The sequence below is a fragment of the Rhinatrema bivittatum genome, chromosome 4 (genome assembly GCF_901001135.1).
Source record: "Rhinatrema bivittatum chromosome 4, aRhiBiv1.1, whole genome shotgun sequence".
In the NCBI taxonomy this organism is placed as follows: Eukaryota; Metazoa; Chordata; class Amphibia; order Gymnophiona; family Rhinatrematidae; genus Rhinatrema; species Rhinatrema bivittatum.
Genome location: NC_042618.1, coordinates 217,573,633 through 217,589,516, shown reverse-complemented (window position 1 = coordinate 217,589,516; position 15,884 = coordinate 217,573,633). Strand labels below are relative to the sequence as shown.

The window sequence follows — 15,884 nt, the reverse complement described above, 5'->3', positions numbered from 1 at the left end:
ATAGTATGTAAAAACCTTAATGAGGTATACCTTGGTTGCAGATGAATTCTTTTTCAGACTGATAGGCTTTCTCTTATCAACACAACGTTGTTGCGTGATACCGACGTTGGAGTGAAAAAATGTTCCATAAATAGCAACTATGTTGAACAAGAAATGTAATGGTGTTAATAATCAAGATTAGGTGCTCTTAAACTGTTTAGAATGATGTCCTGCTATTGCATACGTCAATGTATGAGATATCACTCATAATTGGTTAGCATCTGTGAATGAACACAATGAACGGCTTATTTCTATTTTTAGCTAATGACTGTGGTTGCAAGTGACTCTCAATATAAAATTACTGAATTGCTATCGACTCAATATTTGCAGAGTTATATAGATAACTTAAAGACTATGACTAACAAAAATATGAATGATCACAATAAACAATTTATTTCTATGTTTTAATTGATGACTTAGGTGGCAGGTAACTCTCAATTCAAAATTACTGACTCGCTATGAACTCAAAATTTATAGAGCTGTATAGACGACTAAAAGATTCTTACTATCAAAAAAACCGCTAATTTTGAAATACCTGACTCACTATTAAACAATGTTTGCAAACCTGCATAACCTACTATCGACTCAATATTTGCAGAGTTATATTGATAACTTAAAGACAACGACTAACAAAAATATGAATGATCACAGTAAACAATTTATTTGTTTTAATAAATGACTATGGTGGCAGGTCACTATCAATTCAAAATTACTGACTCGCTATGAACTCAGAATTTATAGAGCTATATAGACGACTAAAAAAATCCTTGCTATCCAAAAAAACCGCTAATTTTGAAATTCCTTACTCGCTATTAAAACAATGTTTGCAAACCTGCGTAACCTACTTGTAAATGCTTGCTGTGAACAAAGAAAAGGGCGGGTGACTGCAAAATAACTCTGTAAGGGCTGTAAAAATGCATTGAAAAACTAACCGATTGTGATATGCAGGAGCGGTACTTACATGCAAACAAACGAGCCGTCTCTCAGCTAGTCAAAAAGAACGGACGCCGTAAATGGTGGTATTTATACAGAATCTCGCGTTATTCAAGCGAGTCAGTAATTTTGAATTGATAGTGACCTGCCACCATAGTCATTTATTAAAACAAATAAATTGTTTACTGTGATCATTCATATTTTTGTTAGTCGTTGTCTTTAAGTTATCAATATAACTCTGCAAATATTGAGTCGATAGTAGGTTATGCAGGTTTGCAAACATTGTTTAATAGTGAGTCAGGTATTTCAAAATTAGCGGTTTTTTTGATAGTAAGAATCTTTTAGTCGTCTATACAGCTCTATAAATTTTGAGTTTCTAGCGAGTCAGTAATTTTGAATTGAGAGTTACCTGCCACCTAAGTCATCAATTAAAACATAGAAATAAATTGTTTATTGTGATCATTCATATTTTTGTTAGTCATAGTCTTTAAGTTATCTATATAACTCTGCAAATATTGAGTCGATAGCAATTCAGTAATTTTATATTGAGAGTCACTTGCAACCACAGTCATTAGCTAAAAATAGAAATAAGCCGTTCATTGTGTTCATTCACAGATGCTAACCAATTATGAGTGATATCTCATACATTGACGTATGCAATAGCAGGACATCATTCTAAACAGTTTAAGAGCACCTAATCTTGATTATTAACACCATTACATTTCTTGTTCAACATAGTTGCTATTTATGGAACATTTTTTCACTCCAACGTCGGTATCACGCAACAACGTTGTGTTGATAAGAGAAAGCCTATCAGTCTGAAAAAGAATTCATCTGCAACCAAGGTATACCTCATTAAGGTTTTTACATACTATCTTCACACACATACCATTTTTTAGTCATTCCCTAAATATTTTTTCATTTTCTAATTTTTATGTCTATTTCACCTTTTGATTTCTTGTTTATTTTTCACTTATGGTTGATTTCTTAATTTTATTTTTTCTTATATCTTTATCCGCCTAAGATGTATCATTTTTCTCATTTTTATTTTTCATTTTTTGTTTGAATCCCCCCTTTTTTCACTTGATTGTTTTTCAATTAGGTATAATCAATCTGATATCCTCCACATTGATCAAACCAAGTCCTGGATAAATGAAGTAAGCATCATTTATGATCCTACTCATAACCAATATTGACTCCACTGTTTATATTTTCATATATATATATGACACAGTCACCACCTTCATTTTCCAAGTATCACTTAATTCATCAGTTTTGTAGTAAATTCATCTTTGTCATACATTTATGGTGTCATTTAATTTATTGCATCCATAAGTATATACATATTCTTATACACATATATATGTATTTATTTTGTTTTTATGTCTTTTAAACAGAATTATTTTATGAGACATTTTAAGTGGATGTATGATTATTGTCAGTTTTCTATACATGTAATATGTTTTTATATGTATGTGTTTAATTATTTGTATGTCCATTTTTAGTTGCCCCTGAGGCAGCTCTGTGCAAGGGAGCGAAACTCGGCCAGAGTCGGGCATTTTAATAAAGGGCTTGCTATCATCCGATTCTCCTTGTCGTCACTGTTACACAGTTCACTGGATCGGCTACCGCTTTGCTTTTTGGGTTCACTGTATGGATCCATTACTATGAGTCCCTCCTATTGAAATATTGTCTTTTGTTACAGCATATGAACCCCGCTTTAAACACGTCCCTCCCGATGCAGCCGCGTTTGGCGAAACACGGGTCCGTGTCGGGGGCCCTGTTTTAAAAAATTGTCTCTTTAAGCAATGGAGTTGCCGCTAATAAAGTGTTAAAGAATCTACAACGTTGAAGTTGTTTTGGGACTTATTTAAAATCTGCTGCGTTTCCTCTTTTGCCTATTAATGAATGCTTGAAGTGCAGCACTAACTCCATTTTCATTTTGTGGACAACTCTACTCAAGAGCCACCCACAAATCTGGCTTTCAGATTATTCACAATGAATATGCATGGAATTTGCATAGACTTCACTATTGCATGCAAATCTCTCATGCATATTCATTAGGGATATCCTGAAAACATGTTCTGTGGCTCTTGAGAACCAGAGTTGGCCATACCTGAACCATATCATGTGTTCTTCTATAACCTCTCTTCTAAACTCACTTGCATTGACATTGTATTAACCTACAGTTTCCCTGTATGAAGCCAGGCTTAAAAAAACATTGTAACAAATGTTTAGATTTTCTAGTGCAGTTTAAGTGCAGTTTAATTGCAGTGTTGTATTAAGTCATTTTTGCTATAAATGTTTCACCTGCAAAAGCATATTAAAGAAATAATCTCCTAACTTTATATACTACCTCACTGTTTCTTAAATTTTGATTCCATAGGGAAGTGTGCTAAAAGCTGCCATCTTTGTACCCCTTCAACTCCCTTTTTTTTTTTCTTGACATGGAGAATATTTTATTTTAAAAATTGCTTTTATATCGCGTACTCCATAGATTGTAGAGGTTTACAGTTAAAATATTCATAAAAACATCAAATTTAAGACAATACAAGTCCAAACTAAACAAAATACAATTCCATAGAATTTAGACATTGTTTGTATTCTGCACTTGAGATCATTAAATGCCTGCTTGAAAAACCATGTGTTTAAATAATTTCTAAATTCCTTCAAATCGGGAGTAAGTCGTAGCTTGTCCGGCATTGTGGTCCACTGTATGAGGCCCGCTGCTGAGATTGCTCTGTCCCTGACCTCCCTTAGGTGTGCCTGCTGGCTTGATGGCACACTCAGGAGACCCTTTATTTGCAGAATGTGGGCAATATTGTGGGGAATATGCATGCAGTCTGGTACCAAACCATGAGGAGTCGTCGTCATGGATGATTTTGTGAACAAACATTAATACTTTGTATTGTATCCTGTGCTGAATTGGTAACCGGGGAGGTTAGCTAAAAGGGAATGGGTTTGAACTGTCTCAGGCTCAGCATATCAGGTGTCTGAATCTAATGTTTTAATAGTCCTCTCTCTGACAAACCTTCAGGGGCTGAATTGAGCTTGCTTTCTTAGTGTGTAGCTCTCATATGGTGAGAGATGACATGCAGAGAAACCACTAGCTTGGCTAATCTGCCTGTTTTACCATTTTCCCAAGCCTGCATACCTGCTCTAGGAGACTTGCACTAACAAACAGGTTTTGAATCTGTCCTTGGAAAAAGGTGGGGGAGGATAAGGTTTGAGAGTGTGTATGTGTGAAACACGGAGGGTTCTTCTCCCATTTATGTCTGACAGATCTCTTAAGGATAACTCAGTTGGCTTTTTGGTACAACTGAATTTACAGTTATGTAATTATTCAGAGGCCAAAAGTTACTATAGCCAATGTATTTTATAAAATGCGTATTATTGGTTTTAAGTCATTTGTTCCCACCACATAACTGTCAAAGAATTACATGTATCATAAAATGCAGCTTATTCTTTTTTTCTTTTGGCATGTTGAACAAAGGAAGAAACGCTGACCCTGCCATGATAGGGTTTTGACATATTCTTTCCTGTTCTTGGAATAGACATTAGGAGTCTGTTTTATATTTTATTAAGCTTTTGAATACTGGCCATCTCCTTTAATTTTTTTTTTTTTTGATTCTATAGACCACTTTGTAATCTTTCCATCAACTTTGGTTTTTCTCCTGCCCCTAGGAAGAGTGCATAATATAATCTGTTAGATAAATTATGTATTGTTGTATCTGGTATGTTATTTCGACTGTTACTGCTCTGATTAAAAGAAGGGGGGAAAAAAACAGATGCAGGAAATGGTTCCACTTTCATTATGTTCGGGGGTGTAGGGTGACTGCTTACCAGTTGGGATGCTGCCATGTGACTCAAATAAAAACTAAGTGCATGTTAATTTATTTAAATGAGATATATAGGCTTCTAAGCTTATTTCCCTGTGTACCAAAGTGCATTTAATTTTCTCATAGCCACATAATACTGAGGGTGGGGGGTGTATGGGGTGGCTCAGTTTGTTAGCTGCCTCAGAAGCCAGACAATGCAACAAGGTTACCCAGAATCCTCAGGCCTCTATGATCAGATCCCTTTCCTTTTGCCTTTGGATGGGCGCTTACTTCCTTCAGTCTTGCTTAACACTGCCCTTTCAAGCTTTGACCTCATTAGAGCAATTCTGATTTGGAGCCATTCGGACACTGGTAGGCAAGATAGCAGGAAGTAAGTATTCCCTCTCTAGTGATAGGGGATACCTGGACACTAGGGAGGTGGTGGTGATGGGGGAAGCCTTATTACAAAGAGTCAAAATTTGGATTGTGAACTTCAGGGACAGGGATGGGAGAAGGAGCAAATACTAGTGTATACGACACCTGCTTCCAAGCCAAAAATAGCAACAATTGTGTGTGAACACCTTCTGGATTCACTAGAATGTACAGTTTGCTAAAATGAAGTATTTTCCAGCATTAGGAGGTGCAGGGGTCATGTGAGTGATAGGAAGCTCCTTCCCCTAAAGGGGTTGGTTGGGAAGTGATATAAAAAGTGTTTTCCGTGAGGAATCAGTTGCAGCTGGGGACCAGGAGGGCATAGGCTGGTGTATGTGTTTTGTTAGGAGCTAGGGAGGCAAGCAAGGAGCTGTGGCCTAGTCTAGAGTTCTAGTCGGGATCACAGAAGAAGTCTTCTGCGAGTAGCAAGGATTAACTCGGGGAACTTCTACCTGCCAGAAGACAACAGGAGTGTTTGCCTTGGGTCAACTGTACCAATCTGAGTACTTTGAAAAAAAGGTACTTTGAAAAAAAGGTATGGAGTCCTCCTTTAAATTTAAAGGAGGACTCCATATCTTTTTTTCTTTAGGCCAAACAGAGCCTGTTGGAGAAAGTGTAGCGCTTTTACAGGCCGATACATACAGTTAACCCGCATGTGGACGTGCGTTTTCGACGCGCTAGCTTTACCCCTTATTCAGTAAGGTGTAATAGCGCGTCAAACGCGCATCAAACCCCCCCCCCCCCTCCGAGACTAATAGCGCCCACAGCATGCAAATGCATGTTGATGGCCCTATTAGCCATTCCCGCGCGATACAGTAAGTGAAATGAGCAGTCAAGCCGCACATTTTACTTTAAGAAATTAGAGCCTACCCAAAGGTAGGCGTTAATTTCTGCCGGCGCCAGGGAAGTGCACAGAAAAGCAGTTTTTATCATGGCGACATTAAGTCGGAGGTCCCAAAAGTTTAAAAAAAAAAAAGTTAAAAATAAAAAAAATTTCAAATCGGCTTGCGGGTTGAAAACCGGATGCTCAATTCTGCCGGCGTCCGGTTTCCGAACCCATGGCTGTCAGCGGGCTCGAACAGACGCCGGCAAAATTGGAGCCCGCTGACAGCCGCCGCTTCTGTCCAAAAAGAGGCGCTAGGGATGCGCTAGTGTCCCTAGCGCCTCTTTTTACCACGGGCCCTAATTTAAATATTTTGTTTTACTGTATCGCGCACCGGGAGAGCGGGCGCTCGCCTGCTCTCCCACGAACTTTACTGTATCGGCCTGTCGGTGAATAAGAAGACTTAAGCAGTATAAGAACTGTCTGCATTAAGTGATTTTTGAGACTCAAAAGAGAAATTTTTTTTTTCCCCTGACGGTTATGTCTTCTGGACTTTGTGGTGAGTGGGGGTTTGTTTGGTTTTTTTTGTATTTGCTGAAATGTTTTCCATTCTTTCAGTAAACTTTCTCTGGTTTGGAACATGTTTTTTGGAGTGGACTGTGAAAACCACCTTAGTGCTCCTGCAGGAGTACTCCTGCTCCCACTTCACAGGATCTGAGTCTCCCCATCCTGTGTGAGCGGTCGAGTGCTTTCCAGGGCTGGAAAGTGTGGCCCCCTCCCCTAGGAGGGATCACACACAAAAAAAGAAAAGGCAGGACAGAGCAAATGTAAATAAAGTATTGCCACATATGCAATGTCAGTCATTACCGCTGAAAAATTAAATTGGGTCTCTCTGCCATCATGTTTTTGTATTCCTAACTGTAGCCCATGCACCCTATCTAGCTTGCTTGTCCACCCTACCTGCTCTGCTCTATAATCTCTACCACTCCTCAGAGTGCTTGTTCCATGCTTTCTTGAATTCAGATATTGTCCTCATCTCCATGAGGCTGTTCCATGGTTCCACCAGCCTTTCTATAAATAAATATCCTTAGATTACACCTGAATCTATCCCTTTTCACCCTCCTCCCCAGACTCCTTGTTGTAAAGCTTCCTTTCCATGTGTATTGATACCCTGGTATTTAAATGTCTATCACACTCCCCCTCCCCCCCCCCTTCCTCCCATCCTATCTTTTTTTTTTTCCTCTGGAGCAGCGATTCTCGACTGGTGTGTTGTGACACATCAGTGTGTCGCCAAGCACGTGTGTCGTGTGCTACTGGTCTCCTACTGCTCTTCCTTCACCGAGCAAGAGGCAGACTATCTTCCACTGCTGCCGTCACCAACCATGCTATCAGCACGTTCAAGCCCAGATGGGAACTGCAGCAGTGTTAGTGGAGGCTGGCAACCGTGACTGGCCTTTTCTTCTTCCTGCACCTGCCCCCGTGGCCCAGAATAGGAAGTGATGTGCAGTGGAGAGTGTGGGAAGAAGAGAGAGCCATGCCGCATGGAAAAGTAGCAGTGGCAGCATCGGCCCAGAACAAAATCCGAGACAGCAGCATGAGCTCCCGCGGCTGATGGGATTTTTCTTTCTTGGCCTGCGGGGGGGCTGGAGAAGGAGGCTGCTGCATCTATCACTTGTTCTCTGGGGGGGACAGGAAGTGAGATAGACAGCCTGCGTGTAATTGAGAGAATTTGTGTGTGATTGAGAGGCTGTATGTGTAACTGTGATTGAAAGCATGTGTGAGATTGAGAGAAACTGGTCAGAGAGAGGTGTGTGTGTGTATATGTGAGAGACAATGAAAGTGACTGGTCAGGGAGATGATTGGAGTGTATGTATGAGAGAGAGATTGGTCAGGGAGGTGACTGTGTGTGTGTGTGTGTGTGTGTGTGTGAGAGAGAGAGAAAGCATGAAGTGAGAAACCTCTGTATCAGGCCGATTCAGAAAAAAGCGCGGGAGAGCTGGTGAGCGCACAGGCCACTCTCCTGGGTGCGCAATTCAGGAGGGTGGCCTATACAAATTAGGGCCCGCGGTAAAAGGAGGCACTAGGGACACTAGCGCCTCCTTTTTGACAGAAGTGGCGACTGTCAGCTGGTTTGACAGCCGACGCTTAATTTTGCTGGCGTTGGTTCTCAAACCCGCTGACAGCCACGGGTTCGGAAAACGGGCGCTGGCATAATTGAGCATCAGTCTTCTGATCCACGAGCCAATTTTTACTTTTTTTTTTTTTTTTTTTACTTTTGGGGCTTTCGACTTAATATCGCCATGATATTAAGTCGGAGGGTGCACAGAAATGCAGTTTTTACTGTTTTTCTGTGCACTTCCGCTGGCAGAAATCAATGCCAGCCTTTGGGCAGGCGTTAATTTCTGAAAGTAAAATGTGCGGCTTGGCTGCACATTTTACTTTCTGTATTGTGCGGGAATAACTAATAGGGCCATCAACATGCATTTGCATGTTGCAGGCGCTATTAGTTTGTGGAGGCTGGATGGGCGTTTTTGACGTGCTATTACTCCTTACTGAATAAGGGGTAAAGCTAGCGCATCAAACACACGTCCAAATGCGGGTTAACAGTGAGCTGCACCGGAGCACACTATACTGTATCGACCTGTATGTGAGAGAGCATGAGAGTAAGAAGCCTGGTGTGTGGGGGTGTGTGTGAAAGAGCATGGGAGTGAGAAGCCTGTGTGTGTATGCATAAGAGAGATTGGTTGGTGAAGTGACTGGTGTGTGTGTGAGAGAGAAAGTGATTATGGGAACGAGAAGCCTGTGCATGTGGTGAGAGCAAGCATGGGGACTGAGAAACCTGGGTGTGAGAAGCCTGTATATGTAAAATAGAACATGGGAATGGGAAGCCTGTGTGTGTACATGAGAGAGACTGTTCAGGAAGGTGACGTGTGTGTGTGAGAGAGAAACTGGTAATGGGGGGTGTGACTGGTATGTGTGGTATGAGAGACAGAGAAAACTGATCATGGGCCTTAAGGAAGAGCTTCAGCCACTACTGCTTCTGGTGTGTGCTACAGAAGAAGAGTAGGAGCCTCTGGAGGGGATAAGTAAAGGTGGCGTTTTAAATTTATTTTTCTTGATTGACTGTCATTTAAATTATTGAATATTATGTGCTGTGTCTACTCTTTGAAATATTTCAATTGGTGTTTGGAGAATTTTTAATTTTGGATGTTTTGTTCATAACCGTTTTGAAATATTTATTCTGTTTAGTATAGTTTTAGAATTATTTCTGTATGGGGATCTATAGCTGCTTGGCTAGTTCTGTTTTCCTAATAGGAGGTGTATTGATGTTTAGGGCCTGATTTTTTTTTTTTTTTTTTTTAATAACTTTCAAAGATAACCAGTGTACAACATAAGGCCAAAGGGCCTGATTTAATATTTGTAGTGTTGCCTTTTCATAAGTAGGGTTGTTACTGTTTGAGTGCATTCCATAATACAGGTGCAACTGTGTGCGGATTAGTTTATGTGCATTACTGCAGATCCTGTGAGTATGTTAGGTCGGTTCTGTGTGTGTGACCAAGGTGAGGTATTTTACTAGCATGTAAGCTTTTGTATCAGTCGTCTTTGTTGTATTTTCTCAAGAGTTCACGCATTGGTGGTAAACTGCTGTCTTTTCATAAGTAGGGCTTTTCAGCCTGGTAGTAGAAGGAGTTTGAGTTGCTGTTACTGAGATGACACTAGAACCAGAATATCTTTTTTATAGAGTGAGTTGTACGAGGAATGTTGTAATTCTGCTTTACATCCCTTATTGTGGGTCAGGGGGTTCCTGTGGATGCAAACTGTTCTTTTACATTTAGCCCCATGATGGTCATGTGTTCAGTGTGTCACGCATGTGAGAACCATCTGTCAGGTATATCCGGACAGAAAAAAGGTTGAGAACCACCGCTCTAGAGTATATATGTTTAGATCTTTAAGTCTATTCCCATGTGTTTTACAATGAAGACCACTGACCATTTTAGTGGCTACTTTCTGGATCAATTCAATCCAGTTTATGTCCTTTGGAATATGTGATCTCTAGAATTGTGCACAGTGCTCCAAATGAGGTCTCACCAGGGACTTAAACAGGGGCAATATTCCCTTCCTTTCTTCCTTTTTATTTTGTTGGTGATGATCATTCTCTCCATATGCACTCAAGCACCCTTCTGGCTTTTTCTGTCACCTTGTCTACCCTTTTTGACAATCTTAACAGACATAATCACTCCCATATCTCACTTTTGTGCATGGAGGAATTTCACACCTATACTCTACTGCTCTCTTTGATTTTTGCAACCTAAATACTTAACACTGCATTTTTTTAAATTAATTTTTTGCATTAAATCTTAGCTGCAAGATACTAGACCATTCCTCAAGTTTCACTATATCTCTCCATGTTTTCCAAACCTTCCTGGATGTCTACCCTGTTTATTATATAGTGATTGTGTTGATATATAAAAATAAAATACCCACTGATCACCCATTAGTTTTTATCAAGAATTAAGAGAGCTGATTTTTTTTTTTTTTTAAATAACTTGTGGGTTATAGAATCTTTCCTTCAACCACTGTCATTGTAGAAAAGTCCTGCCTAATGGACAGCCAGTATATGTGTTAATTTTCTGCATGTATTCACTTTTGGTGCATGTGGTGATGACAATATATACCTATTTTCAGGATTGCAGCAGGGCAGATTCTTTCAACAATCAAGATGCACTTGATGAAAGGGCAAAGCAGTGGGAATCCATTCTGTCTGGCAGCAGTGGAAGTTATTCAAGATTTGGATTTGAGGATTAAAAATATTATTAATTTTCAGCATGAAGCTGTCGATACAAGCACCACTGGTATTAGCCCAGCCCGGGTAATGCGTGTTTTTGGTTTTCCTTTGTGTGTTTAGAAAAATAGCTTGAAGTATCATTTTTAATCTTTTCAGATAATACAGCATGGATACATTTAATTTCCTATGTGCTAAAGGGCACTCGTTTTTGAAAACATCCTATTTTTTTTTAATAATTCAGCAGATTTTAATGGTATGACATTTTTCCTATTTTGAAATCGTACATTATACATAAGAGTATGTCTAGCTTGGAAGGTAGTACCTATGAGGTTTAGGGAGCTTTTTGCCTTTTAGAAATTCATCTGTATAATGTAAAATTAGCTTTTAATTTCCTCTGTTATCTCCACTTATCAAGCAGGCGAGCTGTGCACTTAAGCTGGAAATGATTTATTCAGATTCAAAATGGTTAATATCTTCCTCTCTGGCCTCTTTCCTCCTTTTCCTTTTTTTTACCTCTGTCATTTAAATAACAAACCAGTAGAAATAGACATTCTAGATAGCCTCATTGCTACCCAATCTCCTCCTGCAAGTCTTATAATAAACTTGCAGCTGTGTGCTGCCTGCTTTCCTTGCACCGCACACCACTCCTAAAATCACTCACGAGCTTTGAAAGGTGCAAATGTCTCTGTTCCACCAAGGATCTACCACCATCCAGTTTTTCGAGCTAAATCCAGGGGGAGGGGCACACAGACATTTTATCAACTGACAACTCTATATTGACAGGCTAAAAATCTCGTGCTCATTTAGTATTACAAGTATGTCCTAAAACATTGTTGCTATCCCCTGCAACACACACGCTCAATTTTGACTACTATTTAGCAGTGACTTAGAAAACATTTCTTGATTGGTAATGTACATGTCCGCTAGCATTTCTATATCCTTGAAGCTAATAAAATACGCATGACCATTTAAAAATGTTCTGTTAAAATTATCACAACTGATTTTTCACTTGCAATTTGTCTAAAATTTATACTGTTCAGTTAGTTAGCGGATCTTCCATATTGCAAAACTGACTAAAATTCGAAGGAGTTCACAGGGTAGACAAAATGCCAAATTAGAGTAGCGTATGCTGTTATTAGGCTGCCTTATGTTGGTGTTTTGGTCTTTTGTCACATATCATTTTGTAGACAATTTTTATCCATCTCATTTTGTCTTTCAGTTCTTTATTGCAGCTGATCCTATGTTACCTTATCTGAATTGTATGCTTTGACATTATCTTACTTTCACTTAAAGTACTGTGACATTGCATTTACAAGCTTGGTAGGCAGAAGATTGTATCACCTGATATGTTTTATATAAAAAAAAATAAATTGAAATACAATTCTGATGTAAACCCTGTCTTCCTGGTCACATTTCTTCCTTCCATGACCTCTGTGCAAATCATAGTTCTGCTAGGATAAGCAGGATGGTAGTCCTCATGCATGGGTGACATCAGATGGAGCCCGGCGTAGAAAACTTTGTCAGAGTTTCTAGAAACTTTGGCACACTGAGCATGCCCAGCATGCCACTGTCCATGCGGGGTCCCTCACCAGTCTCTTCTTTTCCATGGAGCTATTGTCTCACGGTTGTGGAGCTCGTGCTCTGTTTTCGGTATTGGAAAGCTTTTCCTTGGTCGATTCATTGACTTTCCTGCGCTGAGTCCATCTCCATTCCCCTGGCATACGGGTTGATACAGTAAAGTGCGCTCAGGCCGAGCGCACTGTTAGCCTCTGTTTGGATGCGTGTTTTCCACGCGCTATTTTTACCCCTTATACAAAAGGGGTAATAGCGCGTGGAAAATGCACGGCCAACTCCCCCGAAACTAATAGCGCCTGCAACCCTTGCTTTGTACCACTATTTTATTTTTCCCTTTCATTGTTCCACTGTTCTCTTCCCCCCCCCCCCCGGTTAACAAGTTTATTGTAAAGCACTATTGCATATGTTAATTGTGAACCGATGTGAGGTTACTAAACAAATGTCGGTATATAAAAACTGCAAATAAATAAACATGCAAATGCATGTTGATGGGCCTATTAGTTATTCCCGTGCAATACAGAAAGTAAAATATGCAGTGAAGCCGCACATTTTACTTTCAGAAATTAATGCCTGCCAAAGGCAGGAGTTAATTTCGGCCGGCACCGGGAAAGTGTACAGAAAAGCAGTAAAAACTACTTTTCTGTACACCCTCCGACTTAATATCATAGCGATATTAAGTCGGAGGCCCAAAAAATAAAAATTCTTAAAAATAAAAAAATCTGCCCGCAGGTTGGAAGACGGACTCTCAGTTTTGCCGGCGTCCATTTTCCGAACCCGTGGCTCAGTGGGTTCGACAACCGCCGGTAAAATTAAGCGTCTGCTGTCAATCCCGCTGATAGCCACCACTTCTGTCAATAAGGAGCCCTCATTTGCATGCTCTTGCTTACTGAATATCGCGCCCAGGAGAGTGGCCTGGGCGTGTGTCGGGAGAGCGGGTGCTTGCTGGCTCTCGCGCGTTTTACTGTATCGGCCCGTTAGTTAGCTGGGCGGCACGGTAAGTTTGGTTTTTTTTTTTGTTTGTTTTCCCCTTCTGTGTGGTCTATTCCCGACTGTGTTCCCATGGTCATAGACTGCTCGCCAGCTTTTTTTTCTTAAGGCGTCTGGTTTTTGTCGGTGCCCCTAGTGCCCTCAGACTATGTCCCTCACAGATCCGCATGACGTGTATCCTATGACTGGAAGCATCGCACGACATTCAGGGATGTCTGTTCTGCTACAAGATGACCCCCCCCAAGGGCCAGTGTGCCCACCTGAATAAGATGGAGAAGCTCTTTGGAATGAAAAAGTCAGAACTCTTGACTCTGCTGTCGGGGGCATTGATGCCAAGAGGCCGGGGGAGCCGATGGACACAGAGTCTTTGCGATCCACCCCTCCACCAGGGCCCTCGATGGAGAGAGGAGCTGGAGATCAAGCATCATCTGTGTCTTCACACTCCAGGACGTCGGGATTGTCTCCTTCCTCCTTGGTGCGGGGGAAAGACCAGGCCAAGCACTGTGGGAAATCCAGGAAGCATTACCACTGGTCTTCGTCTATGCAAGGTACTGGACTCAAGTTGGCACTGACGTCTGCTGTGATGCCCTCAAGCGATCCCACGGAGAGGAGGCACTGTCCTCCATCGAACCCAGGAGTCCCAGGTGTTCCCCCACCGATGCCGGGGCTCCGAGGGAGATCTGGTGACGCCTCACCCCTCCTCCGTCCATCCTGTCTTTGGCAGATTTTCAAGAGGAGTTGAAACGTAGGGTGCAACTGGTGGTTCGAGCCCAGCAGGTGCCGGACCTGCTGGCTCCAGTGCACCACCCCCACAAGGTTTGCCAGTGCACGCTGTTCCACCGGTGCCGGAGCCTGCATCCTCTGTTGGCACTGCTGCTGTAGTGCCTTGTTGTCATCCTTGGCGTCCTCCCTACACAGCCACTGCCGGTGCCCGGGGGTCCATCGATGCCTCGGTGGCCACTTGTGCCTCCTCCATCTGGTGCAGTTCCCATTGTGGGTTTCTCTGAGGAGGAAGGCCCATGGCCTGTGCCACGACCAGCATTATCCAGTCCAATACTGGGTACTTTGGGGGTCTGGGCAGGGCCCTCCACTGGTGTCTCCGGGTGATCTTAGTGAAGAAGATGCCCCATATGACCCATGGGGGGATAATACCTCTGAGACTTTATCAGATGACTCAGATCTTTCCTTGGACCCGTCCCCTTCGGAGGAGCAGCACCTGAGGACCTGACCTTTGTGGGGTTTTCTGGACCATGGCAGGAACCATTCCATTTCAGCTTCTGATGGGATGACAGGCATGAGATGCTGGAGGTTCTCCAGTTTGATACCCCAAAGGAGGTGGTAGCTGTTCCTGTCCATGATATCTTCAAGGAGTTACTCCTTAGGATTTGGGTACATCCCATCTCTGTGCCTCTGGTGAATTGGAAGGCTGATGCTGTTTATCTAGTCCAGCAGGCCTTGAGGTTTAAGAGGCACCAACTCCCTCACCAGTCAGTCATCGTGGAGTCTGCCCTAAAAAAGACCAAGTGTTCCCGCACCCACGCTTCCGCTCCTCCGGGATCACAGGGCGCTCAATGCACTGGGTAGGAAGATGTTTCAGGGTGCTAGGTTGATCACCTGTATTGCTTTCTACTAGCTGTACAAGATGCAGTACTCCACTTCTGGAAGTGGGTCCAGGAATTTTCTGAGTGCCTACCCCAACAGCAGCAGGATGCCTTATTAGCAGTCATCCAACAAGGCCTGGAATAAGGCAAACATGAGGTGTGATCCACCTACGACATGTTTGAAACGGTGGCCAGGGTGGCAGCAGTGGGCATTGATACCCACAGGGTGGCTTGGCTTAGAGTTTCTAACTTCCAGCCGGAGGTCCAGGAGAAGTTCACGGACCTGCTGTGTACTGGAGAAAATCTCTTTGGGGACAAGGGGAGGAGGGATGCTGTGGCTCAGTTGAAGGATCACCTTGAGACCCTTCAGCATATCTCTGCCAGTAAATCAGACCCACCATCCTCTTCCACGAAATCCTCACGGCAGGGCCAGAGGAGACCCTTTTATTGCCAGGGGAAGTATTATCCTCCTGCCTTTCGTACCTGTTCTCAGTGCATGGGTGCTAGGGGCTGCTCCAGACAGCAGCGGATCCCCAGGCCTCAGCCAGGGTCTCAACTGAGCCCAGCTATGGGGTTTTAACTGGCTGCGGGGGAGCATAAGCCATTCAACCTTACCCTAGACGCCAGCAACGGTTCTTTGTGGACCGCTGGCCCAGTGTCAACTCAGACTAGTGGGTCCTATCCATCATTCGTTGAGGGTACTGGCTGAATCTTTTGGGTGTCGCTCTGGATTCTCCCCCGTGCCCCTCTTGGAGTCTGTCCTCTCATCAGGAAATACTCTTGATGGAGCTCTCTGCCCTTGTAACAGCCAGAGCATTCGAACCTGTTCCGTTGTGGCAGCAAGGATGGGGGTTCTACTCTTGCTATTTCCCGATTCTAAAGAGAACAGG

The 15,884-nt window shown here is 42.3% G+C and overlaps 1 protein-coding gene across 6 annotated transcripts in view; it reads left to right on the top strand.

The window, feature by feature from the left end:
* The window catches only part of PARPBP (PARP1 binding protein), a 106,465-nt gene that overhangs the window by 59,005 nt on the left and 31,576 nt on the right, over positions 1–15,884 (top strand). For 5 of the 6 annotated variants that reach the window (XR_003856407.1, XM_029599693.1, XM_029599692.1 and 2 more), the window contains exon 7: positions 10,732–10,915. The exons of the other annotated variant lie outside the window; for it this stretch is intronic. Coding sequence is in view for 4 of the 5 variants with exons in the window: in XM_029599693.1 (XP_029455553.1) it covers positions 10,732–10,915 (184 nt within the window). In the remaining variant the exon portion in view is untranslated. The remainder of the gene's footprint in view (positions 1–10,731; positions 10,916–15,884) is intronic. 6 annotated transcript variants of the gene reach the window in all.